Here is a 27368-nt window from a genome sequence, read left to right as displayed (position 1 = left end):
AAAAGATTTGTCGGTGACTGTGTCCGCAACTCAGCACTATGTCAGCCATGGCCCAGAGGCAAGATGACGGCGCTCGCTAGAAGGACCACTAAGAAGGCGACGGGTATGAAGCTCCTGCAGTCTCCCATAGCTCCCGGGGCTGGCAGCGGGGCTCATGCTTTCCCTTGCGATAGCCGTCATGACTTTCTGCGTCTTTCCATGGTTGAAGCATTGCTCGGCGTCTCTTTATATAATCCAAACGGTCATGGATAGCGCTATCACGGCATCCACAACCTTGGAACGCCGCAATCTCAACCCGACGATAACCAGGAATCCGCCTCAGTAGCTTCCCGCCTCCCTGCAGGGTTGATAGAAACGAGATTTATATTATAGTCTTCTTCTCACGCGACACCTGCATTTTTTCTACGTCACACTTTCCTTTTGTCGTGACTGCCAGTGCTCAACATGGACATCAGAGGGAAGCAGCCATCGACATGGGACGCGTACGAGGGCGTGAGCCGAACATCAGTCGACTCGGACACGGAGAGCCATGTACAGTGGGATGAGCTGGAGAGACGACCTAGCGGCGCGAGCAATGCAGGCACGGGGCGATGGTCAGGCACCGTTGGAGAGTTACGGAGACGCAGGTGCGCATGCAGACTGACTTCACATGAGATGCAGCATCAGACGCTAACCACGCCCCCAGGTCTTCCATAGGACAGCAGTTTGGCGCGTTGGGTGACGCGGGCGGCGTTAACAGTATCAACAACTTTGCACGATCATGGCAGCGCGCGGCAGGCTTCTTCGAGATCACGCCGGTGCGGCCCTCGTTCCGCGTCGAGCAGGACGGCGACGATGACAACAACGACAACGATGCCGGGGAATCAGACTTCTCGCGCAGCATCCCAACGCCCATTGCAGACCAGCGGTCGGCCCTGCGGAATGCGCTGCAGAACGAGGGAAGGCGCGCATCCGACAATGCAGTCGCCGATGAGGAGCAGGGCGCAACCGAGCGTATGCCGCTGCTGCCAGGTGCTGTCGAAAACCGCTTGAGAGAGAGGGGGTCGAGCATATTCCAGATTGAGCCGTCGCTCTCGTCGCCATTTGGAGCCAGCTACGGCACTCAGTACGGCAGTCTGGCTTCGCGCGTCAACGAATCTTCAATGCGCCATGCCGGCCGACTCTTCACAGAGCAGCAGCTCAAGGGCGTTGCAGAGCCAGAACAGGAGCGCGAACCGCTTCTTGTAAAGCAAGTCGAGGAAGATGGGCATATCATCAACGTCGTTGTCGGCCAGTCGACCCTTCCGCAAACCATCTTCAACTCAGTCAACGTCCTGGTGGGTGTGGGACTGCTCACACTACCTCTGGCCTTCAAGTACTCTGGCTGGTTGATTGGCATGGTGTTTCTTCTATGGTCGGCCATTGTCACAGGCTACACTGCAAAACTGCTCGCCAAGTGCCTGGATGTCGACGGCTCTTTGATCACATTCGCCGATCTCGCATACGTCTCCTACGGAACAAAGGCTCGAGTAGCTGTGAGCATCTTGTTCTCTCTCGAATTGCTAGCAGCATGTGTTGCCCTTGTAGTTCTTTTTGCCGACAGCATGGATGCCCTAATTCCAGGTTGGGACGTTTTCCAGTGGAAGATTGTGTGTGGCTTGATTCTGATACCGTTGAGCTTCCTACCGCTCCGTTTCTTGTCATTCACATCTATTTTGGGTGTCATGTCTTGCTTTGGAAGTAAGTCAAATCTTGTGCGCATCTCCTTCATCTACTAATCTACAGCAGTTACCGCCGCTATTTGGATCGATGGTCTTGTCAAGCCTGATGCTCCTGGATCCATTCGTCAGCCGACAACCCAGTACCTGTTCCCCGAGAACTGGATGACTATCCCACTCTCCATCGGCCTTCTGATGTCTCCTTGGGGTGGCCACTCAGTCTTCCCAAATATCTATCGCGATATGCGCCACCCGTACAAGTACAGGAAGGCTGTAAACGTCACATACGGCTTCACCTATCTGATCGATGTTGGCATGGCATGCGCCGGTATCCTCATGTTCGGCGACAACGTCAGGGAAGAAGTCACCAGCAACATCTTCTTGACTGCCGGCTTCCCCAAGGGAATCTCCGTATTTATTGCTATTTGCATCGCCATCATTCCCCTGACCAAGATTCCGCTCAACGCAAGGCCCATCGTCAGCACGCTGGAGGTTCTCTTCGGCCTGGACACGCGCTCATTGGCCATGTCAACATCCATGGACGGCATGTCCGGTCTCACTCGGGGAATCCTGAAAGTGTCGTTACGCATCATCACCATCATCATTTTCGTTGTCATCGCCATCGTTTTCCCTTCGTTTGATCGCATCATGACGCTGCTCGGCAGCGTCGCGTGTTTTAGTATTTGCATTATCCTGCCCTTGATGTTTCATTTGAAGCTCTTTGGTAAAGAGATATCTGGTCAAGAGAAGCTGATGAACTATGTCCTGATCATCGTAAGCTCTATCATGGCTGTCATCAGCACCGCCTTTGCATGCCTGCCCAAAGAGATGCTTGGGACTTAGATTTGAGACATGTACACCGTACATGTGTAATTGGGAAAAGTGTTTGCATGGTAGCATCTTGTCAGTCTTTACGAAGTTTGATATCCACAAGACAACATGGACGGCGTTTTTGTAGCATTTGGTCGGCTGCTCTTACCATAAATTGTTCATTTCTTAATCCACTACTTAATCGTTGAGCCATGTGTCTTTTGCGGAGTGGTGTAATGTGGTTTCCTCGAGTACACTAAGTCTTCGCCTAAGGTATGTTTGGGTTGTTCTTTGACTTGCGCTAGAGCAGAAGCTCTGTTTACACCTGGGCAGTCAGGGTTTGAGTCGTCCCTTCCACAAGTTGCTCGTGCCTCCAACTATTCTCTGCGGAGGCAGCGTGTTCCCACAAATCAATACCATGTCGCCTTCAATTACGTATTTGATTGTGGCCGGGCTCGCTTTCCTCGCAACTTCCGAATGCGCATTTGACGCTCTTGTCAACCTCATTGCAAGCTCAAATCTCACCAGGACCGCCTTGGTAAGTGATGATGAGTCGCATGGCCTCGTACTAGTGGCCGACAACGACTTATGGACACTCGCCGTCGCGCGTGGTGCCAAGTTACTGCAGGGCATGAAAGCCAGCGATACCGAAGCTGCCACCCTCTATGGTCTAGGAACCACGGCCGAATCGCCCTTTGACGGCGATCTCATCGACGAGCTACGAGAATGGGGTTACAACGATGATAACGACGCTCTGGCTAAACAAGCAGACCCAGAATGCAACTTCGACAGTCGTGATGGGCACATGCTGGCGAAAGCATTCAGAGAGCTGAAGATCGGAACTAAGAGCAAGAACAAAGGCGGGCCCAATCAATGTTTCCTGATCGAGCACTTCGATGGCCCAGCAGTCAAGAAGGGAGACGGTGGCCAATTGCCAGCAAAGACTGATCAGCGATACGACGTATGTGGAAAAGAGTACAAAGTGACAAATGCAGAGCACAGCATAGGTGCCAACGCAGAATCTGGAGCTTTATACGTCATGCAAATATCCTCTGCCGCCAAAGCAGCACGCCAACTATGGAAACGTGCTCCCCTCGTCGAAGAGTTACCTGCTATTCGAAGCGTCTCTGACATCGCCTGGGCATTCTGGAACCGCGTACACCAAGATGGAGGACTGGACAATATCAAGTACCTGTTTTTCATGATGATCATCAACAAAGAGACAAACCAATATGTCAAACGTGCTCTGGATACACTGTCGCCCCCAAAAGAGGAAGCAGACGGTTGGGCAGGAAATGACTTTGCCATGGACACGGACGAGGGCAAAGCGCTGCTTGGCTCACCTGTTGGACGATGGGCAGGTTACTTTCTTCTACAGCATAAAAGACAGCTTGGAGGCAACAAGTATATCTCCAAGGTGAGGGTGTTCAAGAGCGAGAAGGAAGGAAGCTCGCCGTACTTTCTGTTCTATGTTGAGGGACCGGCGGCGATGGCGGAAAAGAGGGAGGAAAGAAACGAGCCTGAGATACAGAATCGGAATGAGGAACCCAAGATTGTGGGAAGAAGCGTGGATGGAAAACATATCATCAGGGAACATGTTGTCCGAGCAAGGCTGTGATCGTTCAAGGTACTCATCGACTCGGACTTGATCGTGAGAGACTACTTAATGAGCGGAAAGAGGTGGTATTTACCATATTCTAAGTTGCAAAGAACCCCCAGATGAAAACTTTCCGTGAAGCATTAGTTCTCACCCATCTTAACTCCACGTCCTCAAACTACCCATGCTGACTAACCCTTCCCCTCAGCCTTATCGGTCCCGCATAGCAGAAACCTCCGACCCTCAAGTACGTCAACCAAAAAAACAGTCACTAACCACCAACAACCAACGCGACAACAACTGCCTAACGTACCCATTAATCCACCACCCCAATACCCGCAACCCAGCCTCCATTGCCCCTAAACCCTCCCAAACAAACTCGCAACCATGGACTCCCTTGGCGGCGGCCTCGGCAACCTTGACCTAACCAAGCTCTCGGACCGCGACAAGCAAGAACTCCAACAATTCGCCATGAACGAGCAACAAAAAGCTAGGATTCAATCTTGTTAGTTCCTCTCCTCCCTTTTCCACTTCCCCATTCCCACCCCACACCCCATTGTAATCCAACCACCACTCATCAGCAGCCGAACAAATTCTCAAAGTAACACAGCAAACGCTAACACAAAGGAAACAAAGCGATACATTCCCTCACCGATACCTGTTTCCGCAAGTGTATACCCGCGGGCACTGTCAAGGCTGGAAAGTTGGACAAGTACGAGGAGCCGTGTATGCGACAGTGTGTGGATCGGTTTTTGGATGCGAATATGGTTGTGTTGAAGGAGTTGGAGAGGTTGAGGCAGTAGGTGTAAAAAGTGGATGAGCGGGAGACTTGAAGGGAAGATGTACGATATCATGTTACATTTATGAGTCTGTGTACGATATCGCATGGTGGCTGGCTACATATGTACGAGATGCATGTTAGCGTTTGGAAGTACTGTATAAAGGCATGCCATAAAGCGTTTTATCAGCAATGCACTATCACATGAATGAACGACTTGCGCAAGGGCACTTGAAAATGCCAAAGACATTTCAAATACATCACATTTCATCATCACAGGTTACAGATAATATCAAGGACCAAACTCAACATTGGCGTCATGTGGAAATCTGATTCATTCGAGTCACCGTGACTACGTTTATCCCATGAACGCCGGCCATGCATATCACATCGCTTTTCCAGGTATAACCAGACCCATTCATGACCATGCCTTTCCCTTTTACAGAGACAACCTCTTAAACGATGGCAAGCTTGGTGGCCGCAATGTCGAGAGCGTCGACATCGGCGGTGAGGCGGCAGAAAGCCTTCTTTGAGCCGTCAGGTCGGATGAGGGTGTTGATCTTGACGCAGCTGACGTCGTACTGCTTCTTGAGTGCGGCGGCGATTTGGCGCTTGTTGGCCTTGACGTTGCAGATGAAGACGAGGGTGTTGTTCTCCTCAATCTTCTTCATGGCCGACTCGGTGTTGAGAGGATGGATGAGGACCTTCTCCGCATCCATGCGAGGCGCATGGGGGACCGACTTGCGGGGGTACTTGCCGGCGCGCGAGAGCTCGAGGGTCTTGGGGCTGCGAAATTGTTAGCAGACGAGCATTTCCCGCATTGTTGTAGGGCATACCGGTGGAAGCTGGTGTTCTTCCTGATCGCGCGCTTCTTGTTCGCATACGACTGTCATCTCGTTAATTGTGCCCATCACACGAGAAAAACAGCCCGTCAGAGGTATATTTCTGACACGACTCAAGAGGATCAAGGGAGGCTTACGCCGCGGAGGGCTGCTTTGGCGGCAGCATTGGCTTGCTTGCCGGTCTTGGTAGCGGCTGAGAAATGTCAGCAATGATCGCAATTTGGGGAGGCTGATCGAGGCGTGTTTCGCAAAGTTATTTCCGCAGGGCGATGCTGCCTTGGTGCGGTTCCAACTTCGCGATGTATACGTATTTCCTCAATCTTGCGATAGCGATATATGCGTAGACGTACTCTTGGAGGCTGGCTTGGGTCCCATTTTGGCGGTTTGGTAGTCCTGTCGTTAGTGTCGAGAGTCGCAGTCGGAAGTTTTGGAGGATTTTGGGCTCGGGGGCAGTCCAGTGCGAAAACTCGGCTAATGTGCACTAGCACCAAAACTTGCATGTCCAACTCTCGGCATTCCAGACGACTTGCACCTTCTCTATCCTCGCCATGTGACCACGACATGAAATGAAAAATGGCTGTCAAAAAGCGCCAAAAGACTCTGTCGCATGGTCGACCGCCGATCAGCAAGCCCAAAGAGCGCATGACCTCTGAGCGATCCAGGACCATCATCCGCACACATCACCGCCTGCAAAAGGAGCATGCAGCAGCTTTGAAGAAGGGTGACGCCAAGTCCGCTGAAGCAATCGCACTGGCTATTGAAAAGAACGGGGGCATCAAGACATACCAAGCAGCTAGCAAGCAAGGTCAAGCAAAAGACCGAGGTGGTGATTCTAGTAAAGTTCTAGTCGAATGGTTACAGGAGTCGCATGTGTTGGACCCCAAAGCGCGAGGTCGCAGTCGTACTACTGGAGAACCTGAACTGAGGTGCCTTGAAGTTGGAGCGCTGTCAACCACCAACGAGATCTCCAAGTATGCAAGCGTCATCCAGATGACAAGGATCGACCTGAACAGCCAAGGCTCGGGCATTGAAAAGCAAGACTTTATGGAGCGGCCACTTCCAACAACCGATGACGAACGTTTCGACATTATCTCGTTGTCACTAGTACTCAACTATGTGCCCGATGCTGTTGGACGGGGCGAGATGCTCAAGCGCATTCCGGAGTTTCTGAGGAAAGGCGCTGTGAAAACTGACGAACCTACCTCAGCCCTACCAGCACTGTTCTTTGTCCTACCATTGCCATGTGTCGACAACTCGCGCTATCTGGATGAAGAGCTCCTTTTGCAGATCATGCGTAACCTTGGCTTTACCATGCGATACAGCAAAAACACCTCGAAACTGTGTTACTTTCTGTTTACACTCTCACTGGAGCCAGCCATCACAAAGGCTGAAAAGAGAAAGATCAGGGACGGGCCAGGCATGAACAACTTTTGTGTCGTTGTAGAGTGAGGCGCAGGATCAAAGAAGTCGTATACATCACATATCAGGAATGGAAAGTCTAGGTAGGAAGGAAACAAGGTGGATTCATTTCAACGTCTAATTTGCAGCGCGGTCTTCAATAAGTAAGGTATCTTCCCACAAGTTCTACTGCGCATGATGATCGGCAAGCCATAAGGAAATCTAATGCATCGCTCTAAAAATGCTTTGCAACCATACCATCCCTACGCGCTGCCTGGGCAGGAGTGGCCTTGATGATTGCAGCAGTGAAAGATCCAAGGTCGGTAGGCGTAATCTCCTGGCTAGGAGTCTTCCAACCCAGCTCAACAGGTAGACGCTCGTTCTCGAAGAAATATACTAGAAGCTCCTTCTTAGCTGTGCTGGTCGCCCTATCTCCAAATCCCAGCAAGTATGCTGCGCCTTCGCTGGCACTGGCCTGGGTGGCTACTGCCGAAAATTTAAAGTCGGGGTTGTTCTTCTTGGATTCGTTGATGCGGTTGATACGGGCGTTGGCAGCCATCTGGACGTCGACGTTGTCACCGGTCCAATCAGCCTTGGTCTTCGCGAACACAGTGGCGTTGAAAGAGATGAAGTCCTCGCAGAAGAACTTGTCGCAGCGGCTCAAACTGGCATCGTGCTCCAGGATGTTGTGTGTGCTTAGAGTGTCGAGTCCAAAGGTCTGAGCACCGGCTACCGGGTTCGTTGTGATGGCGGCCTTGAACAGGATCTCCGTGAGAGCATCGGTGAAGTTGAAGCTGTCCCTGAGTCCTTTCTTGACGATGTCAAGGGTGAAGTTGCGACCATTGTGGGGAAGGAATCCGTGGTTCGCGAGTGTGTTTAAACCGGGGCAAGGACCGCGCGAGTCACCTGCGCCAGCTGGGTGCCACTCTGTGAAAGAGCCTTGGGCGTTGACGGCAGCAACACTCAGGAGCGCGGTGAAGGTTGTAGATTGAACACGCATGTTTTCGACCGGGTGTTCAAGATAACCGTGAGAGAGGGAAGTTATCGAGGGTTATTAGATAAGATGTGTGTGGTTAACGAATGTGTGAGAGGCTGAAGCCGTACTCGGTGGCGTTCTGACTGAGGGTCTGCCATATCACTTTATACCTCAGGAGGGCTAGAAGGTGTCTGACTACTGCCTCTAGTTTACATCGCGTGCCCCATAGTGACTTGGCCCGGCGGTGAAACCGAATTTTGATGACGTTTTGCAAGCTTCGTGTAGCTATAGCAGGCACGGTAGTGATGCATTCATTCCAGCGATAGTCCTTTAGGTTCATGCCCCGATGCAACTCGGAGGCAACTTAGGCCCGATACACAGTAAAGCAGAACATGTTCGGCCATTTCAGCCTTGAAAAAATGTTGCATTGCGCTGAGCTCCGGACCTCGAAATTGTAGGGGAGCTTAACTTGGGTGCGCAGTGCTTGGCAATCTAAGCTTGTAGTGGAGGGGGACATGTGCCTGCTAGGATGGACCTGGTTACCGGAGTTTGTGTCCAGATACGTACTGTATGGGAATGGGCCAACTCGAAGCGCGTGATGAAATGAGACCATGACTACTACTATGCTGTACCCTTGTGATTACGTCGGTGTACCAAAACGATGTAGCTTATATCTTTTGCTTCCAACTTCATTTTGTGTATACTGGCGCTCAAGTTTACAAGAAGGCCTTCGAAACCGCGCCTTGCAGAAGAACAGTACAGACCCTTGATGAAGAAAGCGTCTGAGCGCAGAAATCTACAGCCCATAAGTCATGCTGCCGCAGGTATACTAGCGTGACGGAGAGTCCGCGCGGGCGCTAGTGGTTTCGGATGAAGGAACAGTGGCGCGCGGAGACCACCACTAATGCGCATCAATATGACGGATATTACTTTCCCACCAGCGTGATTCGTCAGTCAAAGAAGCTCGCCGTTGAACGCTGGGGCAAGGTATCCGCATATCCGCCCTGGTCGCCAATCGGTGGAAGCGACAAGCATAGGAGACATCGGGAAACGCCAGTTTCGTCATAGTCATGGACTATAGGTTAATAACAGAATCGACATACTTCTCCACAAGCCCATAAAAGATGCGCAACGAGATTAATATCCTTCAGGTTGGCTAACAGAAACAGGGTGTTCCCCGTAGTATACCGAGGTATGTTTTACACGCAGAAAGGGTCGCCAAGCTTGAGGTGATCTGGGCTGTCAGCTAGACCCTTGGGAATTCGCGTGCAACACCGCTTTTTACGGTCGAACATCGGTACGAACATCGGTGTTTTCAAAAGAAACATATATAGTGTCGTTCGGCTTACCTTGCTCTTGAGGAGCTGTTCGGCAGTTGGCCCTCCATAGTGCCGCCATGTGCGCGCATTTCTGCTTACGAGTATACGTCAGCTGGAATGACATATGATCGGATGCCAGGAGCGTAATGGGCGCAGTCATGCTCTCACTCGGAACTATAAATGCTTGGTTGTAATGAAACTCTTTGGGTGTTGGTGGAGAGCCTCGACTAGGTGAGGTGCACTACGATAGTCGTCGTGACACTCAGAATGGGACGCATGATTCGGCGACTGGGCTTCTGGAGCGATAAGATGACCACTGAGGGTCATGCTCAGTGGAATGAAGTAGTGACTAATGGGTTTTATGGCTAGCCGATATCTAGTGCTATTGGGTCTCAGAAGAGTCGCCATATTCGCGCCATTGCTATGTTGCCGTCCGGCCATCATCTCGTCGTTTTGTGGCCTGGTAGAAGTGCCTGCTCATAGAGCGTATATGTTCGACATTTGGCACACAGTGAAATGACCAGGAGGACCTGACCGGAACCATAGTCCTTATTTGGAGTCTGAACATGAAGACCTGTGTATCGTCAAAATACGATTGGTCCTCAACGGGACGAGGTGCATCAGTCGATAGATGCGGAAGGAATAAAACCACAGTGAAAATATAGTAGAAGACATGACGTAATTTGGTCTTAGAATTCTGAGCACCAGCCAACAATACAGCAAGAAGCAAGCTGCAGCGGTCAAAACGATATCGAAAATGTTGTTAAAAAATATGTCTGAAGCTTTGGTATAACTTATGCCTAGGTGTGCGGTAAAGCATAAGCTTTCGCCAACTGTCAGGTCAGAAAAATGCGCTAGCCCCTCTCGATGATCTTCTCTTATCTCTTAATATCGTGTTTAGGCTTTCCGCGCGGCTATTGAACGAAGAAGATGCTACGGGTGGGGGCCTAAGGTTTGGCGAAGGAAGAAGCAGAGAGGATGCCGCTTGTGTGATTGGTCGATTCGTACAACAATAGAGTCGCTCTGTAAATCCTTCTGATTCAGCCTTACGACCAACGTCAATCTCCCGTTTCTATTTTGATTTGACAAGAATAATCCTGTTGACTGCGCCTTAGTAGTTGTGGCTTGACGCTGTAGAATGGTGGTGCAACCTGTGGACTTATGCCCGTTTACGCCCGGTTGAGATATTTTGTCTCCTGTTGGAAGGTCTATAGCACTAGTGCTGAAAGGAAATAACGATAACTAGGAATGCATTCTGTTCGGTGATGGTGATTGATTTATTACGAACACAGCTGCTACGAAGGTATACCTAAGCTCTGCGCAAGGTGGGCCGAAGTCGGGCCGAAGTGTCCAGCAGCCGACGTCTCTACCGATACTCACGATCCGACATCTCCCACATATTTGCTCAAGTATCCCACGAGCCTCTCAGAAGTAGGCGTCGAAAGATAATCCCTAGAAGAAACCCAATAGACTTATCACTGGATCCAGCTAAGATGGAGTTTGGGCGAAGATCAAGTGTTCTCTTGTGCCATTGTTGTTGGGCTCTGGACAACGAAGAGTCATAACATGACCTCCTCTTTAGACAATGGTATCCATGATATCATAACACCAAATAAACCTTCTCCCAGACTCAGGATCTGCTCTGAGCTCAAAGTGATTCCATGTTGCCAAATGTCGAGATACGAGTAAAAAGAACACTGAATAGCAAACTCATCGCTTTCTAAGATCGCTACAATCCCAGCTCCCAAGTTAGTGCATGCAGCTTAGGTCTTTGTAGACCAGTCAGGTCAACAACATGCACCGCCCGCGATTTTCAACCCGAACAAGCTAACCGTTAAGAACTTACGGTATCTACTACCCGGCTATCTCAATTATGTATAAAATGGAGTGTTTTTCGCGATTCAAGGGCTATCGTTTCCTAACGTCCTCGCATCTCTTGTTATATCATTGCCGCAGCAGTTCGTTCCAAACACCAAGTTACACATAGTCATCGGCTTACGACTGACGTTCAGTTTCTTACCTCATTTTAGAAGCATTACATCAGCTGCGATGAATACAATTTTGTACATGATCACAAGAGCGGTCAATAAGAATGGTATCGATCCCAACAAAATCGATGTCAACACCACAAACCCTCTCAAAATTGCCATGAGCCGAAGATACTGCAATGTGGGCAAGTGTCCTAGGTCATAGCAGGTTGTAGATTAGGGACCTAATATTGCCGGAAACGTCATTTAGATATTAATCTTCCTTGCTTTGCTGAGTGGGCAAGGTTGATTTGGCATTCGGAACAAGACCTGGTCGTTTATGGGAATTATTCGTGTGGAAATTCTTGGAGAGGTTATCGGATACATTGGTCGTGTCATGCTCAACTTGAACCCGTCTAGCATGAACAGCTCCCTTGTATGAGGCAAATTTGATGATAGTTACGAACTTGGCTAAGACCACACAGCAACCTCATACCTTCACTATTGTGCTCCTCACTGCTGGTATCTACCTCTCTCTCGGTCGCGTAATTGTCGCCATCGGCGCGGAAATCTCAAGGCTGACGCATAAGATGTACACCTACATCTTTGTTGGCTGCGACATCCTTGCTCTCATCCTCCAGGCTATTGGTGGGGATGTGGCCACAACCCCGAAGGATCACAGGGGCTCCAGGAGCGGTGTGAACATTATGATTGCTGGTATGATCTCTCGAGTCATCACTATGGCCCTCTTTCTTGCTCTATGGGCCGACTTCGCTCTCCGCACACGGCATGCGAAGATGTCTGGCAGCTTTTCCGACTCTATCCCTAGCTGTACAAAAAAATGCGCTCTGGTGAGAACTTTAAATTCTTGCAGTGGAGCTTGCTAGCTGCAGCGACGTTAATCTTCATCCGCTGCATCTACCGTGTTGCTGAGCTATGGGATGGTTTCAATGGCAAGCTTGCGAACAGAGAAGCCACTTTCATGGTCTTTGAGGGGCCTATGATCTTCTTTGCCGTCTCCGCATTGACAGTTTTTCATCCTGGTCGGATCTCTGGCGATCTTTGGGTGCCTGCTGGCATGGGTGTTAGATCGATGGGAAAGCTTGGGAGGATGAGGCTAGTCCAGTACAGCTTACTGAGCAAGAGTGAAACAGCACTACATACCAGCCTTTTAATCAGTCTGGCAATGTTGTGTAGCATTTCTGAGCTGGTGGAGGACGCAAACAGGGAAATCAGAACATCGTGACATGGACTTGGCGTTTGGACTTTAGTGGCGTTTGCGGCGTTGTTGGGGGAGGCTGTGCTTTACAATGGCCGTATTTCTGGTTATTATATCCATCGAACTGGAATTCAACATAAGCACCATAAATTGGCAGCTTACCTTGGCTCTGCACTATATGTTCCGGTCGTAAACTTAGATCGGAGAAGTGTCACAGGTTTGGTAAGAATGTCTGTCTTCGCCGAAAAAACTTAGAAAGACACCTTCTGCAATAACCTGAAAGACAGAAGCCCCTTCCTTCTCCGAATACCGTCAGTTGGTCCAAGCCATGGTCTTAAGTCTCATAAATACCATGCGAGCCTACGTCACGAATTGGAAGATCGGGGGGATGTTGCTAGGCTGGCCACTAGCAATCTAGAAGAGCTGCAGACGAATAATTGATATCGGCGAGCAGTAACTCTCACTTCCCCGACAGTGAAAGAGATGGACCTGAAGATGCCCGAGTGGAAGGTACCCCCTATGCTAAGCGACGTCACAAATAACGGTACGCCTTACCTTTTTCAGCCTAGGCTGTCAACTGCCACTCGTCTCTCAAACCCCTTCAAGTCCGCCCTTACTCTGCTTACCGGTCTTCATCCATCTGGCCACCCATACCTGTGTCTGGCGACGAAAGCATTGACAATTGTGTCGGATACTTCCTTGAGAAACGCCCTGTTGCACGTGCCATCTACGAGGCTTATCCGTAGTGCCGCATTCTGGGTCATACAGCCTCCCAATCATCATCCCCTTACACCATGCCGCCTCCTGTCAGAGTTTCAGCAAACGCGCTGTTTTGTACTTGCTTCAACGTGCGTCCGTTTCAGGTTCGCTCGATTTGTACAAGCGAACTGTCTGGAGAACTAAATCAGGAACTTATCGGCCATATTTCTGACCAGATCTGCATAAAAGTAAGCCTCATAGTCTGCAGCTTGGCCAACGCAGCGGAGCCTTACATGTATATACTGCATCGTTGAAGAGTTTCAGGTCGCCGTTTACAAAGTAAGGCGCTTCTTGCGCTTCCCTTCTTCCAACTAGTTATATGATTGCTTCCCATTCCATGAAACTCGATCCGGAAGTCACCATAAGATCATGTTCTTTGTATATCAATAGCGATATATACATTACCAATAGACTTCCGTTCTGCAGCAATATTCGATGGTACGAGCTGCGTCTACTCTCCGGACTCCAACAACTGCGCTTTCCATTTGTCCATCATCTTTTCACGACGAGTTCCTATTTATATCCATTTAAGCTTCATCAAGGGTCCCCCAATAACCGACACCATGGAGAGAGATAGACGACTCACCAAGGCTCTGGAAGCGGCCGGTGATGCTCTGCAGCATCTTTCAATGTCACCAGACTTCGGGTGCCTAGACTACACACACATCGACAGGCTGCTCGCGCGAGTCGTTGATCTGCCAACCGAGGGTAGCCAGAGAAACAGCAGGAGGAACTTGCTAGTTATCCGACAATGGATGGTCACTGAAGGCCCTGCTGTCATTCTATTGGAAGTCCTTGGACAGACGTATTGGCGGCTGAGCGAGCTCAACAGCACTCAGTTTGAGAAATTCAAAACGTCACTTCAACAGCAGCAACCTTATACGTCTTTAGTGCAGAACCACAACGCGATAATGCTGGTAATTCAGCGCATTCGACACATCCAGAGATCTAAAGCGGATGCGTGTGACGACTTTCTGTGCGAGCTGACAAATGGCATCGGTACGAAAGGTAGGGCATTTTAGAGATAAGAGGAAAGAGAAATCGTCTAACACTCTTAGTGGATTCCCCGATGGTCGGTTTGGATACTTTTGGAGCAAGTCCATGTAGTCCGGCGCGGTCTATTTGTTCCCAGGACAGCAGTCCATCACAGGAGACATGTTTCACAGGTCTCATCAAGTACCTCCCATCAAGCCCAACGACCGCCGGAGGCCTGGAACAGATTCTTATAGACTTCTACGTCAAGGGTATCTGCCCAGGTCGAACTGTTTCAACGCAATCGAACGCATACACGTCACTTCTGCAAGTAGCAGATACCTGCCCGAGTACACGGCACGCTCTGCTCAGTCTCTCAGCTTCTTATATAGGCGAACATTTCCCGGGAGAAAAGGACACCTATCACCAAGCGGAATTATACTACTCCACACAAGCTCTCAAGGCTTTGGCGGCACAAATCAGCGAAGGACAAAACTATGAGGGTGCGCTCGCTACTAGCATGATATTGATGCATCACGGCATGATCAACCAAGAAGACTCACCCCTGTGCTGGTCATGCCACGCCAACATATTCAACACAATTCCCCCCGAGGCGGTAGACCACCACTCCAGCCCTGCCCTCTTCATGCGCGCCCAACTCATCCTCGCCCGCACCGCACAATCATCTCGTCAGCTACAAAACACACGCCAACATTTATTCGAAACAACAAACTGGCTCGAAACTACAACACTAACCGAAGCGTCAAAGATCTCCGGCACTCTAGGCGTCTCCCCGCAACTCGTCTCCCTCATCTCATCCATAACCCTCCCCCCAACAAATCCACCCGTCCCAGACAAACTCGCATACGCCCAGCTGCAAGAAATCCAGCTCCACAACCTCAAACAGTGGACTGTGGAACCAGATAGCACCGGGAAAGACGTTTTACTTGCTACGGCTGAGTGCTTCCGTTTAGCAGCCCTCATTTACCTCCGCTGTCGCATCTACGGATACACCCGCACTCACCCCTCTGTTACTTCTCTGTCAGCTGCCTTGCACAGTCTAGTCCTCTCACTGCCAGTCAAAGGCCCTTTTTACACGGCCATATACCCTGTTTGGCCGCTCTTCATCGCCGCTGTGACGACGGATGCTGACAGGAGAGAAGTGCTATACCAGCGCGTTGTGCCGATCAGAGAAGGAGATAAGAACACGCTTCCGGCAGTGTTGAAATGGGTTAGTGAGTTGAGGGTTTGGCTTGCTAGGCTGGATGGTGTGGGGTGTAGGCAGGAAGGGTGGTGGGATGAGATGGTTAGTTTGAGGGTGGGTAAAATGGGGAGAGGTGGGGGACTGTTGTGTTTGGGGTAAGGGAGGTTGTCTTCGAGGGAGATTCTCTTCTTCGCATCGGTTTGTTTTGCTGGCAATACCCCATATGTAGTGTTTCTAGCGTCTCATTTCTGCATCATCGTACATGAATATAGACATTTGCCAATATAGAATTCTAATACCAACGCACACAAATCCATTTCATCTACATCACAATCACACGAAAACATTACAAAGAATCCATAATCTGTTAATTATAAAGCTCAAACATAACATATCATTCTTCTTCTTTCATCTTTCTCTGGTGTGTGTGTGTGCTCTGCGTGGTATACCCATCGATCAGTCAAGTTTCAAGTTCCAGCAACGAAAAAAAAAAGGTTGCGCAATAACGGTGGCGTCCTTATAACAAAAAGCACGCCAGAGCACCCCCTTTGACCCAACCCGAACCAGGCCAACCCCACCATGCATTAAAGACGCACAGTAAAGTATCCAACAAAGAAAACACCCAAGAAAGAAGACATTGTGAGAAGAAAGCGGAAGAAGAAGAAAAAGAAAGAGGGGGCAGGTGGAGAAGCGATATGCCAAAGAGGAAAAACAGAGGTAATCGATCCTCATTCCTTCTCTTTCCCTTTCGTTATTATTAAGCATCCCTCTTTTCCACACTACACAAACGCCGGAGTGAGAAGGATTTCGCGCTCAGGAAGAACGGGGCAACTCTACTCGCCATTAACTTGTTCCACGACACCGTTTCCGTTTGCGTTTGCGCGGTCGATGCCCATGTACCGCTGCATATAGGTAATGTAGTCGAACTTGGGGAGATCGCGGTCTTCTTGCATGTCTGGGCCCTGGTGCTCTGGCATGGTGGAGAGTAGGTCTTCGATGACTTCGTCTGGGACGAGCGAGTGGCGGAGGTCCAGCTCTGTAACGTATGGCTGATGACATGTTAGCATAGGTGAATGTGGATGAGTGGGAGTGTGGGTTCTGGACTGACCTTGCCATCGGCAACCTCCTTGAACGACTCAAAGACTTGCTCGGCGGTATTTTGATCTTCTGTCTCGTCGACCATGAAGCGGATGAACTGTTCAAAAGTAACATAGTCTCGGCCGCCACTCGTCTCGCGGAATCTCTCATGCATCTCTTCCTCGTCGTAGACTAAGCCTAAACTTGCCAATGCTGCCGAGAATTCCAGTTCCGCCAGTGAGTTGGATACATCGCGGTCGAAATGCCTGAAGACGGATTCAAACTCCTCGAGTTGTATCGGGGTCAGGTTGGTCATGTTACGCGCAACCATTTGGTTCTCCAGAAATGCAAGCTTCTTGGATACCGAGTTGCGAACCAGACCTAGTTCATACTCCAGTTCGTCGTATGTATATGTTGTAAAGTCATTTTCCTCAATGTTCGCTTCGGCGCACTGCTCATCAATGGAAGCTATGAGGTTTAGGTATTCGTCTAGTGGTGAAAGCGACTTGCTGATCTCTTTCGTATGCTCGAGTTGGTCGTCAACGTCTCCTTCCAACGCTGATATCGATGTGGATAGGGTGTTGAGAGCGAGAGCAAAGTCGTTTGCCTTGTCGGCGAAAGATTTCCGTAGAGCGTTCTTGATGTCCCTGATAGTCTCGTTGATGACCTGGGAGCGTTGTCGTTCGGCCTTCATCAAGCCTGTCCAGGCCGCATCGAGTGCTTCAAGGCTGAGCTCGGCTGGAGGGTCGTAGGGCCGTAATCGGTATGTGGCTAGTTTGGTTCTGATGTTACCCAACAGCCCAACTAGATCCGACTTCTCAGCTACCCATGTCCGCTTGTTTTTGCGCTTCCATGCTGTGAACTCGGATGACTGGTTCCGGGCGTCTGTGTAGGTGCCGTCGAACGTGGCCTCCTCCCATTGTGTCTTCTGCTTTGCGATCTGGGCTAGGAGCTCGCGCATGCGCCGTTCGAAGTCGTTCTGCATCTGCCAAGCCCCCTGCATATTGGCAACAAACTTTTCGACTCGTCGACCAGCATTCTCTACCCGCTCCATCTGCGAAAAGGCGTGGAACCAGTAGGCAATGTATGTCATGAGAGAGCGCTCATCGGGCTTCGCTACGTCGCACACGTCCTCGACATCGAGGAGGTCAGGGATGCCAATTTCCTTGGAGGCAATGTCGAAGGCGAGCTGCATGTTTCCGCGGTGGTCGCTCTTGTCGAGACTGTCGTAGTCAATAAGATCTGGGCGGTGGATGTCAAGGAGAGCACAGCTGTATAAGTATTAGTTTTGGAAACGAAACATCTGATGGTGTTACGCACAACGCTAGACCATCGTTCCAACTTGTCGAGAAGTCCCGAACTTCAACTTCGTCGTAGCAGGCCGTCTTCCTCTGACACCATAACAGGAGACCCTCCTTGGCGCTCAGACCTTCTTCGTTGATGTCGCTAATAGTGAAACGCAGAATAAGAGTCCATATCAGGCCGAGGATAATCTTGCTGTTGCCGTCGACGACATCCTCGGCACCCGTGTTGGTAAGCTGGATCCTCCTACTCCGGATGAAATCCAGTGACTTGTTGACGTTCTCAAACTTCTGGACCCGTAGCTTCGGCCGGGAGGCATAGCGACCTAGGGATTCGTTGCTGAGGATCTCGAGGAGGTGTATGAGTATAATCTGAAAGCATGTTAGAGAGACGGAGGTGGGGAGAGCCGGCGTCAGGCCCAGGCGGGGCGGGCACGTACGCCATCGGAGAGGTCGATGATAAGGTCTTTGATCTCAACCTCGCGTATCTTAAGTTTGCTGTTCAGCCTGCAACGGCGTGGTTAGCCGTGGGTTGGGGCCATGGGGAGGGGGTAGGGAGAGGCGTACCATTTGGTGAATGTCTTTTGTTGGACCTTAACCCATTGCTGTTCAAGCGGCGCCATAGTTGGTGTGCATCAGGGTTCCGGCGGAGATGGGGCACATGCGGGTAGGAATATGTATGTTTGGATAAAACCGAATGTTTTGCTGTGATTGCGTAGCCGCGTGTTTTCCGCTGGCCCAAAACAATCAATGGGGTGACGGCGGGCGCGGACTCGGCTGGCCGTCGATGGGACCCTGGCCACGGTAGCGGGGCCCCTAGATCCACTCGGGCCTGTCAGACTGAGGCCAACGTCTGCTTGTCGTTGGCCTAGATCTCTGTCCGCAATATAATCACATCATCACATCACTTTTGTCTGTCCAATCTCTGTCGCTGACATCAGGAAAAGGACGTGGGCAAGAGAGAGGTGCAGCGCTTACATTGTGTCTTCTCTTGGGAGCTGTTGGCGTCTCCACTCCACTCGCCTTGTGGCGCATTGAACTACACGGTATAGGCACCGCACGCATATAGGCGGGCCATTTCCCTTGCCTGCATCATGGCTGTAGACGTGTCTCAAGGTACCGCATCGCTGCCTTATCACGAGCCCGGCATAGTTAGCATCTTGGTACTCACATCGTTTCTACTGTTTTTAAATATCATCAATGCTGCCCTCGATACCCTCTTGCACTGTGGCTTGCTCGGCCAGGTCTTGGTGGGCATCGCATGGGGTGCCCCAGGTGCTCAATGGCTTGCAGCAAGCCTACAAGAGAGCGTCGTGCAGCTAGGCTACTTGGGCCTGATACTCCTAGTTTATGAAGGCATGTCCTTTCCTCCACCTGCGTGCCAAGATTCGGCTGGTACTGGTAGAAGATGATATTGCCAAATGCCGAAGCGTCGGTCATGTTCAACATGCTACTAAACACAAAACAGGTGGCCTCTCTACTTCGTTCCCGTCTCTAAAAGCCAATCTGCTCTTGTTTTCGGCTGTCGCTCTGACCGGCATCGCGCTCCCCATTGGTCTTTCCTACACCCTGCAGGGTCTACTAGATGCAACTCCCGTGCAGGCCTTTGCTGCGGGCGCTGCTTTATGCTCCACTAGCCTAGGGACAACCTTTACACTTCTCGCCTCAAGTGGTCTAGCGTCCTCCCGCTTAGGCGTCGTCCTCACGAGCGCGGCAATCATGGACGACGTTGTTGGCCTAGTCATGGTGCAGGTCATTTCTAACCTGGGCGACGACAGTTTTAGTTGGGTCACCGTGGCTCGTCCGGTGCTTGTCTCGATTGCTTTTGCTCTAGTTGCTCCGCTCCTTTGTCTCTTTGTTGCGAAGCCTGTGACAGCATGGCTCAACTCGTACCGCGAGGCTGATCCAAATGCACCATGGAATAGTCTATTGCAGAAAAGCCAGACAGCCTTCACGATTCATACATTGATTCTAATTGGTCTGGTCACGGGCGCTGCCTATGCAGGCACATCAAACTTGTTTGCAGCTTATATTGCTGGAGCCGCTATCAGTTGGTGGGACTCTGAGGTAGCCCATCCTATCTATCCGACGTCAGAGTTTGTAAACGAAAAGACACCTGCAGGTGCTACTGGAGTAAGAGCAGGTGCATCCTCGAATTCCACCCCAGCCGTCGAATAAGATGGCATCTTCACGAATACACCAAGAACTGAAGTTGATCAAAACAGCGCTTCAAAGCATTCTCGCCAGTTGGAGCCAGACAAAGCCACGCATCAAACCGGCGGCTCTGACATGTACGAGCACTACTACCAACCAGCAGTGTCCAAGATACTGCAGCCGTTCTTTTTTGCATCCGTCGGCTTCTCCATACCCATTACACGCATGTTTAGAGGCGCCATTGTCTGGCGAGGCCTCTTGTACACCATCCTGATGGCAGTGGGAAAGCTTGCATGCGGTCTTTGGCTTGTTCGACTCCCAGCAGTCTCGGGCCCAGGCACGCCCCGTAAGCTCTTATCCAAGGTGCAATTGCCCTCGATACCTCACCTATGGGGAAAGAGCGACCATACACAACCGACTACTGAGGCAGGAGCCACCCCCACGCAGATGCGTTCCCGGACATCATCGACAAACGCCACAAACGCCACAAACGGCGACAGAAGAAGCTCGTGCAATGCACAAAAACCTTTTTCGCTGCACCCGCCACTTATACTAGCCCTCGCCATGTGCGCCCGAGGGGAAATTGGCTTCCTAATCTCCGGAGTTGCTGAGTCAAGAGGCGTCTTCTCCGTTGACGGAAAGGGAACAGATGAGCCAACCGACATGTTTTTGATTGTAACTTGGGCAATCGTCCTCTGCACCATCATGGGTCCCCTCGGCGTTGAGTTGGCCGTTCGCCGGGTCAAGAAGCTAGAATCGCGCAAGGACAAACAGGAGCACGGTGCTGGAAGAGATGTGCTGGGCGTTTGGGGGGTAATGTAAGTAGAGTATGTAAGCTGTGACATGTCGTTATGTTCTGATGTCGTGCGTCGTCAACGGGTGCCGGCACAGGGACATGGGCTGAGTAGTGGGGTTCAGTTGCGGACGCTGATCGATTGGGGGGGGGGGGGGTGAAACATGTGGAAGTGGAAGCTGAGCCTAATGTATCGAGCGCCGCGCTGCATCTGAAACATCAACGCTCGCAGAGTGGTTATTTTTATAGCCGTCTGTACCTGTAGTGGGTGGGCCTACAGCAAAGGGTGTGTAGTCGACATGGTCAAGACAGGCAATTTGACACTTTGACACGACGTGCTAGCCATGTCTTCTTGAACATGGCACCACTTGTAATCTCGCACGATCAAGCAGCTAGAAGGCGTAGCGAGCGGCACAGCTTCTAAATAAGCCCATGTAGCAGGTCATGGAAGGTTTTTGGTGCAACCCAGAAGGGTTTCAGAATTTGACTTGCTCGGCCGGGCTGGCGTCTGAAACGCTGAGCGCAATTGTGTATGTACTTGGAGACAGGCGCCGGGCGGTCAGGGTCAGATAATGCCCAACCATGAGACGCATTTGCACAGGTAGCGCACGCGCTGGGCGCAAAGTCCGAGTGCATGGAACAGGCCATGGGGTATAATGCTCACGTTATTGGTGCGCCTCTCTCCCTTTGACGACCGATGCCCGACTAGAGGCACGTGAGAGAAGTTTGTGTCTGCCGTTTTAGCGCGCCATGATCGGAGACGCTCCAATCCAACAAGCCAACCAAGGACATGGGGATCCACTAAAGACACCACTCCAACTGTAGCAGACACGACCGCGCTCTCTTGGACTATACCACAGTTCCCCTATTCTCCTCCGACTGCCTAATGTGGCTTTTTCGCTGAATAGCATCTCGGTGCGACGCATTGTGACCTGGATCGGCACCCGCTCCCACACTCTTCTTAGCATTACTGTCCCGCCGCATAGCAGCCCGAAGCCTGGCTCGTATTGCTGCTTACTTACTCCGCGCGACGCTCCCACCCAAGGATTCCCCGTTCTCCAACTTTGTTCGCAAAACGCCTTCTAGTCCACAAAAGCGGTTTTTCCTTGGCCTGGGCGTTGCCACAAGACTTCTTGCTCACTTCACTGAGCACGGTTCACCCCGCCATTCACCGCAACCTCCTCGACTGCCTGGCTGCATTCGAGGCAGCGACGGCGCCTTCGACGCTCGTGTAGCCAACCTTCCGCTCCTGCAACTATCGTTTGATCAAGTCCTTGCCCATGTAAGTGTTTCAGCCTGCACCCACGACCCTGTGTCCGTGTATCCGTGTATGCTCTTCTGCTACATGCTACAAAACTCGAACTCGACTCAAACTGTACACCGGTAGCACTAGTTGCCCCCCGTTCCTGCCATCTGCCGACCCCTCCGCTAACATCGGCTCCTCAGCATGTACTCGCGCGAACAGTTCATGAACCCTGGTCCCGCACCACGCCCGCCAACAGACCGCCCGCGCCTTGCTCTTACACCCAACACCAGTAGCACCCTCCCGGGGAACATGGCAGGCCTGAGTCTGCAATCCCCCGCCTTTAACAACGGCTCGCAAATGTCTCTCACACGCACCCAGACCGAAAGGTCCGCTTCCTCCACGGCCACGGTCAAGGAGGGAATGGTCAAGGTCAAAGACGAGGGCCTCTTCAAGTCTTTCGTCTGGGCTGACCGGTGGCTGGTCCTGCGCGAATTTGAGCTGAACTTCTTCAAGAGCCCCAATGCCTCAAAGGTATCCAACACTATTCAGCTGCGCGACATCCTTGGCGTCGAGCGATCCGACACGCAGCCGCTCTCCTTCGAGATCACCCGCGCCCTCAACACCAGCAAAGGCTCGTCGCCGCCCCGAGATGGTCCCACCAAGATCATCACATGCAGAGTCGAGACCGACGATGAGGTCTACTCGTGGATAGACAGCATCTACCAGCGATGTCCCAGCATGGGCGGCGTCAGCAACCCTACAAACTTCACACATAGAGTGCACGTAGGCTTCGACCCTAACAGCGGAGCCTTTGTTGGTCTGCCGGTCGAATGGGAGAAGTTGCTCACTGCATCTGCCCTCACTAAAGATGACTACGCGAAGAACCCCAAGGCCGTTCTCGAGGTTCTGGAGTTTTATACTGAGAAGCTCGTCAAGCGAGATGACCAGCAATACCCTCCAACCCCGCCAGCTAACTCTGGCGTGGAGAAACAGCTGGGTTACCAAGGTGGTGGCAATTCTGTTGCACCCCCACGTCCCGCACCCCCTGGCAACTACCAGCGCAAAGACAGCTATAGTCAGGGTCAGGGTCAGGGCCAGAGCCAGAGCCAAAGCCCAGGATACTCCAGTCAGCAAAACTCAGCCTCGCAGCAACAGGAGCGTTACGAGAACGAGAGGAGGCGGCAAGACGAGCAGGCAAGGGTACAGCGAGAACGTGAGCGTGAGAGGCAGAGACAGGAGTATGAGCGTCAACAACGCGAAGAACTAGCCGAGTACAATGCTTCGCTACCGCAGAAGAAACTTCCCCTGGCACAACAGGAGATTGGTGGTGGCTTCGACTCGCGAGACTCGAGCCCGTCCGGCCAGCGATATAACCCAAGTCGTCCAGCTCCCTCGACCCCAGGTGCGCAGCGAACCCAACAGCAGGGCCAGCAACCTCCGGGTTCTCTGCGTCAAATGGCCGCGCAGCGTCCTGCTCCTCCTGCTCCTCAACAGAATGGCGGTTACAGCAGTTCTCCTACAAAGGTACCTACTACCCAACAGCGGCCACCGATCGTGCCTAACCAAAGCTACAAGGGATCGAGTAACAACGTACCCCGCGCTGCCAACGGCCAGCCGCAACAACAAAAACAATACCAAGGCTCTGCCGCACCTAAACCATTGAACGTGGCCAAGCCCAGTGGCGCCCCCGTCAGCGATGCCGTCAAAAAGGCCGAACAGGCACTTACGGCCAAGCCCAAAGAGGAGACGCCACGCAAGGATGTACGCATGTCGAGCATGTCAGAGAGTGAGGTCATGGCCAAACTGCGTGAAGTTGTTTCAAAGGAGAAGCCGCTGGACTCGTACAATAAACAGAAGAAGATTGGTCAAGGTGCCAGTGGTTCCGTGTATGTTGCTCGTATCCGTGAGGGCGCGACTTCGCCCATGGCAAGGAGGGTCATGCAGGAGAATGGACCCCGTGCTCAAGTTGCCATCAAGCAGATGGATCTCCGCAACCAGCCACGAAAGGAGTTGATTGTGAACGAGATTATCGTCATGAAGGACAGCAAACACCCCAACATCGTCAACTTCTTGGACGCCTTTTTGCAAGAAGAACAGTCCGAACTCTGGGTAGTCATGGAGTTCATGGAGGGAGGTGCTTTGACTGATATTATTGACAACAACCCTTCCATCACTGAAGACCAAATTGCCACCATCTGCTTCGAGGTAAGTCTACAAGCCTACGCAATGACGATTTCGTGCTAACTCCAAGTAGACATGCAAGGGACTAGAGTACCTGCATAATCTGAACATCATCCACCGAGACATTAAGAGTGACAATGTCTTGCTCGACGGCCGTGGTAACGTCAAGATCAGTATGTATACCGATAACCCTCTTTCAGTTGCAGTTTGCTGACCTCCACTAGCCGATTTTGGCTTCAGCGCCAAACTTACCGAGCAACGCAGCAAGCGTGCGACGATGGTCGGAACCCCATACTGGATGGCACCAGAAGTCGTCAAGCAGAAAGAGTATGGCAATAAGGTTGATATCTGGTCTTTGGGTATCATGGCTATTGAGATGATCGAGTCCGAACCACCCTACCTGAACGAGGAGCCGCTCAAGGCTCTGTATCTCATTGCGACCAACGGAACTCCGCGTCTCAAGAAGCCCGATAAGCTGTCCAAGGAACTCAAGGCGTTCTTGTCCGTCTGTCTCTGCGTCGATGTCAAGTCGCGTGCCAGCGCAGGTGAGCTGATTAGCCACGACTTCCTCAAGAGCGGGTGCAGCTTGGCGAGCTTGTCTCAGTTGCTAAACTTCAGAAAGAACGGCGGCCACTAGAAACGGTCGCATGACCCTAGAGTGAAGAGGCCTTCGCTTTGAGATGACGAGAGTAGCGGTGGGCATTTTCATGAAGCGTTCTGGACTTGATCGATACCCCTTCCATGTACATTTTCACAGCTATACCCCACATCGGTCGGCCTCCTCACTACACCGAACGACCAACGACACATCGCAAGGCCCAAGCGGCGACGTAGCGTTTGAGTGATATCAGGTTGATAAACTGGACTCTTACTGGCTACTTCGGAAATTGCTTTCTCATTTGCCATATTTATACGCTATTCTCTACGTGCTCTAACAGTTTTCTATCTTGGTGTCAAAGACCTGTCCTCCGGAACAGCGTGATCAAGCAATCACGCATAGCTGTATCCAGCAAACCATGACCTCAGTTTCAGGCATCAGGGAAGCCAGTCCTGGAGACGACGGAGTTTGGATAAACGGGCCAGTCATACCCTACTACGCCTGGCAGTCTCTACGAGCAGCGAAAGAATGTCTAATATGCGGGATTTGCACGTCATACCGATTTTTATTGTCTTTTTCTATTCTACCACTTTCTCTGCGGAACAGAGCAAAGCAAACAATATGAAGGGAATATCCAAGCCGACTAGGCAGGTGCAGGCATGGGTTTTGCGCAAACGAGCGTGTGCATCGAGGCGTTGTTTGTTGCTCTTGTCTAGCTTGAGCGCTTCTTTGCTTCTATTGCTTTTAGTAAAATACAAGACTTTTACATTAGGTTTTACACACGCCTAAGGCAGATGGAATTGTAATATAGATGGCTATGAATGCTATTAGGTTTATTTGAAATCATCTTGCCATCGGGTCATGTTCTCTCAAGCTGACATTCCGACTCATCTTTTCTCATCCTATGCGTGTATGACGCCTACGCAAACACACTGCGGAATTTTCCTTTTCCCCACCCCTTTCGTGACATACAGCCTTGGTACGTGCGTAGTCCCGCCGACCGCAGCAAGCTCGCAACAAAAAGAAAACACGATCGTCCCTCGTTGTGGGTTCTCGTGCGTCGTCGTGAAGGGTTCGTTCGTGTTGGTGTGGTGCACGGTATTCGGACGCTGGACTGGCTAAGTTAGTTAGCGCAACCCTGGCAGAGATGCCCTTTGATGTCCTTGCCGCTCCCCTTGCTTCTTCTCCTTTGATCCCACCGACCGCTTTTCGGGGGGATCTGCGATAATGGTGGTGTCAGCGACGCGTCTTACGCACCCGATTCCTGGCACCTGGTATGGTGGTGGGAGGAGGGGGAAGTAGATCGTGAGCTGACTTTTTTACATAATGGCATTCTCGATGTTGGCATTCTTTCCCATGCTGTTTGCTTTTTATGGGGTCTGTCACCTTTTTGGCTTTTCTTCTTCGCCTAGGGCGGGGCTGATGTGCTTTTTATTTCCATCTCTTTTGCAGTGCTGCGGGTCGGATCGGATCGGGTCGTGTCTGTGTTTAGGGGTCTTGCTTTTACTGCTCTGTGGCTGTTTTTCGTCCTGTGTGTGTGTGTATGTGATGTTGTTTTTCGAGCGAGCCGTCATGCTTGTGATGGTGGCACTAAATTGTAGATTGATGCAGTTTTAGTGGCAAGTTGACAGGAGATGTTTGTGAGGAGAGTACCAATGGTGTCTCTTCTTCTCACTGTTTCGCTATTTGGCACCTGACCGCTCGTTATACTATTCCTGTGCTTTCTTTGCATCTTTTTGTTGTGGGAGATGTAAGTCTATCTTACAGGCTTCGTTGCATGTGGGATTGCTTTCTTCCTCTATTCTCTCTGCCATTACTATCCGCGTAAACTTGGAATATACTACTCTTCACTTCGAAGATATCACTTTGCTCATATGTCCTGGCATTCATATTTATGAATTGACAAGTCCGTTTCCTCTCTTTCATATTCTATGATCTTGCTCCCTCTATCGCCGAGTCTCACCACATAAGTGTGTGCGAATTTCGCCCATGAGATCAGGCACATACAGGCCCGCAGGCGCATCCCAGCACAGACGGCAACATACCTAACAGTCCATCAACAGAACTATAGCATTTCCGACCTTAGAATGCGCGTCTGTCTAAAACGCGCAAACGTACTTCTCTCTTATCTTACCTTTACGCACGTTTTAAACTCTTATTCTTACTCACTTTGATCTACTATACATGGCGCTTGATTCCTTAGTATTCCAACATACGACGCTATGTCATACCTTTTAAGGGATTCGTACAATGTAATAAGAAGGCATTGGCTTAGTTGCGAAAGGCGATGATGATTAACGAGCCAGGGCTGGCCACCATGGGAAGTGCAGTTTAGAATAGTAGTTTGAGCCCTCTCACCGCTAACTCGAGTTATCTCCTTGGGAAGGGTGTTCGGGGTAATAGTGAAAGACGACTAGTTGTATGTTCTATTCTATTGTTCTTATTTTTGCCCTGTTAGGGACGAGGGTTCGAGTTTCATG

The 27368-nt window shown here is 51.0% G+C and overlaps 11 protein-coding genes across 11 annotated transcripts; 8 read left to right on the top strand and 3 right to left on the bottom strand.

Annotated features, from left to right (window-relative positions):
* Positions 1 to 444: 444 nt before the first annotated feature.
* PtrM4_013640 (SdaC, Amino acid permease) lies at positions 445 to 4125 on the top strand (the record flags this gene model as incomplete). Its single annotated transcript, XM_066103107.1, has 5 exons — positions 445 to 626; positions 686 to 797; positions 906 to 1719; positions 1768 to 2278; positions 2841 to 4125. The coding sequence occupies 5 exons, from the start codon at positions 445 to 447 to the stop codon at positions 4123 to 4125; spliced, it is 2904 nt and encodes a 967-aa protein (XP_065965309.1).
* A 366-nt stretch (positions 4126 to 4491) lies between these two features.
* Positions 4492 to 4907, top strand: PtrM4_013630 (zf-Tim10-DDP domain containing protein; the record flags this gene model as incomplete). Its single annotated transcript, XM_066103106.1, has 2 exons — positions 4492 to 4609; positions 4741 to 4907. The coding sequence occupies 2 exons, from the start codon at positions 4492 to 4494 to the stop codon at positions 4905 to 4907; spliced, it is 285 nt and encodes a 94-aa protein (XP_065965308.1).
* Positions 4908 to 5337: 430 nt separating this feature from the next.
* On the bottom strand, positions 5338 to 6099 carry PtrM4_013620 (60S ribosomal protein uL23; the record flags this gene model as incomplete). The annotated part of the gene is made up of 4 exons (XM_001931285.2): positions 5338 to 5668; positions 5719 to 5768; positions 5862 to 5917; positions 6075 to 6099. The coding sequence occupies 4 exons, from the start codon at positions 6097 to 6099 to the stop codon at positions 5338 to 5340; spliced, it is 462 nt and encodes a 153-aa protein (XP_001931320.1).
* Positions 6100 to 6297: 198 nt separating this feature from the next.
* On the top strand, positions 6298 to 7173 carry PtrM4_013610 (DUF3321 multi-domain protein; the record flags this gene model as incomplete). Its single annotated transcript, XM_066103105.1, has 2 exons — positions 6298 to 6445; positions 6572 to 7173. 2 exons carry the CDS (start codon positions 6298 to 6300, stop codon positions 7171 to 7173), a joined length of 750 nt encoding a protein of 249 aa, XP_065965307.1.
* A 184-nt stretch (positions 7174 to 7357) lies between these two features.
* PtrM4_013600 (Peroxidase-2 domain containing protein) lies at positions 7358 to 8122 on the bottom strand (the record flags this gene model as incomplete). The annotated part of the gene is made up of 1 exon (XM_001931283.1): positions 7358 to 8122. One exon carries the CDS (start codon positions 8120 to 8122, stop codon positions 7358 to 7360), a length of 765 nt encoding a protein of 254 aa, XP_001931318.1.
* Positions 8123 to 11724: 3602 nt separating this feature from the next.
* Positions 11725 to 12271, top strand: PtrM4_013590 (uncharacterized protein; the record flags this gene model as incomplete). The annotated part of the gene is made up of 3 exons (XM_066103104.1): positions 11725 to 11820; positions 11870 to 12215; positions 12264 to 12271. The coding sequence occupies 3 exons, from the start codon at positions 11725 to 11727 to the stop codon at positions 12269 to 12271; spliced, it is 450 nt and encodes a 149-aa protein (XP_065965306.1).
* Positions 12272 to 13925: 1654 nt separating this feature from the next.
* PtrM4_013580 (Fungal-trans-2 multi-domain protein) lies at positions 13926 to 15697 on the top strand (the record flags this gene model as incomplete). The annotated part of the gene is made up of 2 exons (XM_066103103.1): positions 13926 to 14370; positions 14421 to 15697. 2 exons carry the CDS (start codon positions 13926 to 13928, stop codon positions 15695 to 15697), a joined length of 1722 nt encoding a protein of 573 aa, XP_065965305.1.
* Positions 15698 to 16371: 674 nt separating this feature from the next.
* Positions 16372 to 17810, bottom strand: PtrM4_013570 (SAC6, Ca2+-binding actin-bundling protein fimbrin-plastin (EF-Hand superfamily); the record flags this gene model as incomplete). Its single annotated transcript, XM_001931279.2, has 2 exons — positions 16372 to 16587; positions 16647 to 17810. The coding sequence occupies 2 exons, from the start codon at positions 17808 to 17810 to the stop codon at positions 16372 to 16374; spliced, it is 1380 nt and encodes a 459-aa protein (XP_001931314.2).
* Positions 17811 to 19010: 1200 nt separating this feature from the next.
* Positions 19011 to 20094, top strand: PtrM4_013560 (uncharacterized protein; the record flags this gene model as incomplete). The annotated part of the gene is made up of 2 exons (XM_066103102.1): positions 19011 to 19311; positions 19385 to 20094. 2 exons carry the CDS (start codon positions 19011 to 19013, stop codon positions 20092 to 20094), a joined length of 1011 nt encoding a protein of 336 aa, XP_065965304.1.
* Positions 20095 to 20205: 111 nt separating this feature from the next.
* PtrM4_013550 (uncharacterized protein) lies at positions 20206 to 20892 on the top strand (the record flags this gene model as incomplete). Its single annotated transcript, XM_066103101.1, has 1 exon — positions 20206 to 20892. One exon carries the CDS (start codon positions 20206 to 20208, stop codon positions 20890 to 20892), a length of 687 nt encoding a protein of 228 aa, XP_065965303.1.
* Positions 20893 to 23564: 2672 nt separating this feature from the next.
* On the top strand, positions 23565 to 24927 carry PtrM4_013540 (uncharacterized protein; the record flags this gene model as incomplete). Its single annotated transcript, XM_001931277.2, has 3 exons — positions 23565 to 24314; positions 24364 to 24463; positions 24515 to 24927. 3 exons carry the CDS (start codon positions 23565 to 23567, stop codon positions 24925 to 24927), a joined length of 1263 nt encoding a protein of 420 aa, XP_001931312.2.
* Positions 24928 to 27368: the final 2441 nt, after the last annotated feature.

This window comes from Pyrenophora tritici-repentis, chromosome 1 (genome assembly GCF_003171515.1).
Source record: "Pyrenophora tritici-repentis strain M4 chromosome 1, whole genome shotgun sequence".
NCBI lineage: Eukaryota > Fungi > Ascomycota > Dothideomycetes > Pleosporales > Pleosporaceae > Pyrenophora > Pyrenophora tritici-repentis.
Note: the sequence above shows the minus strand (reverse complement) of the source record. Positions and strands in the feature narration are given on the sequence as shown.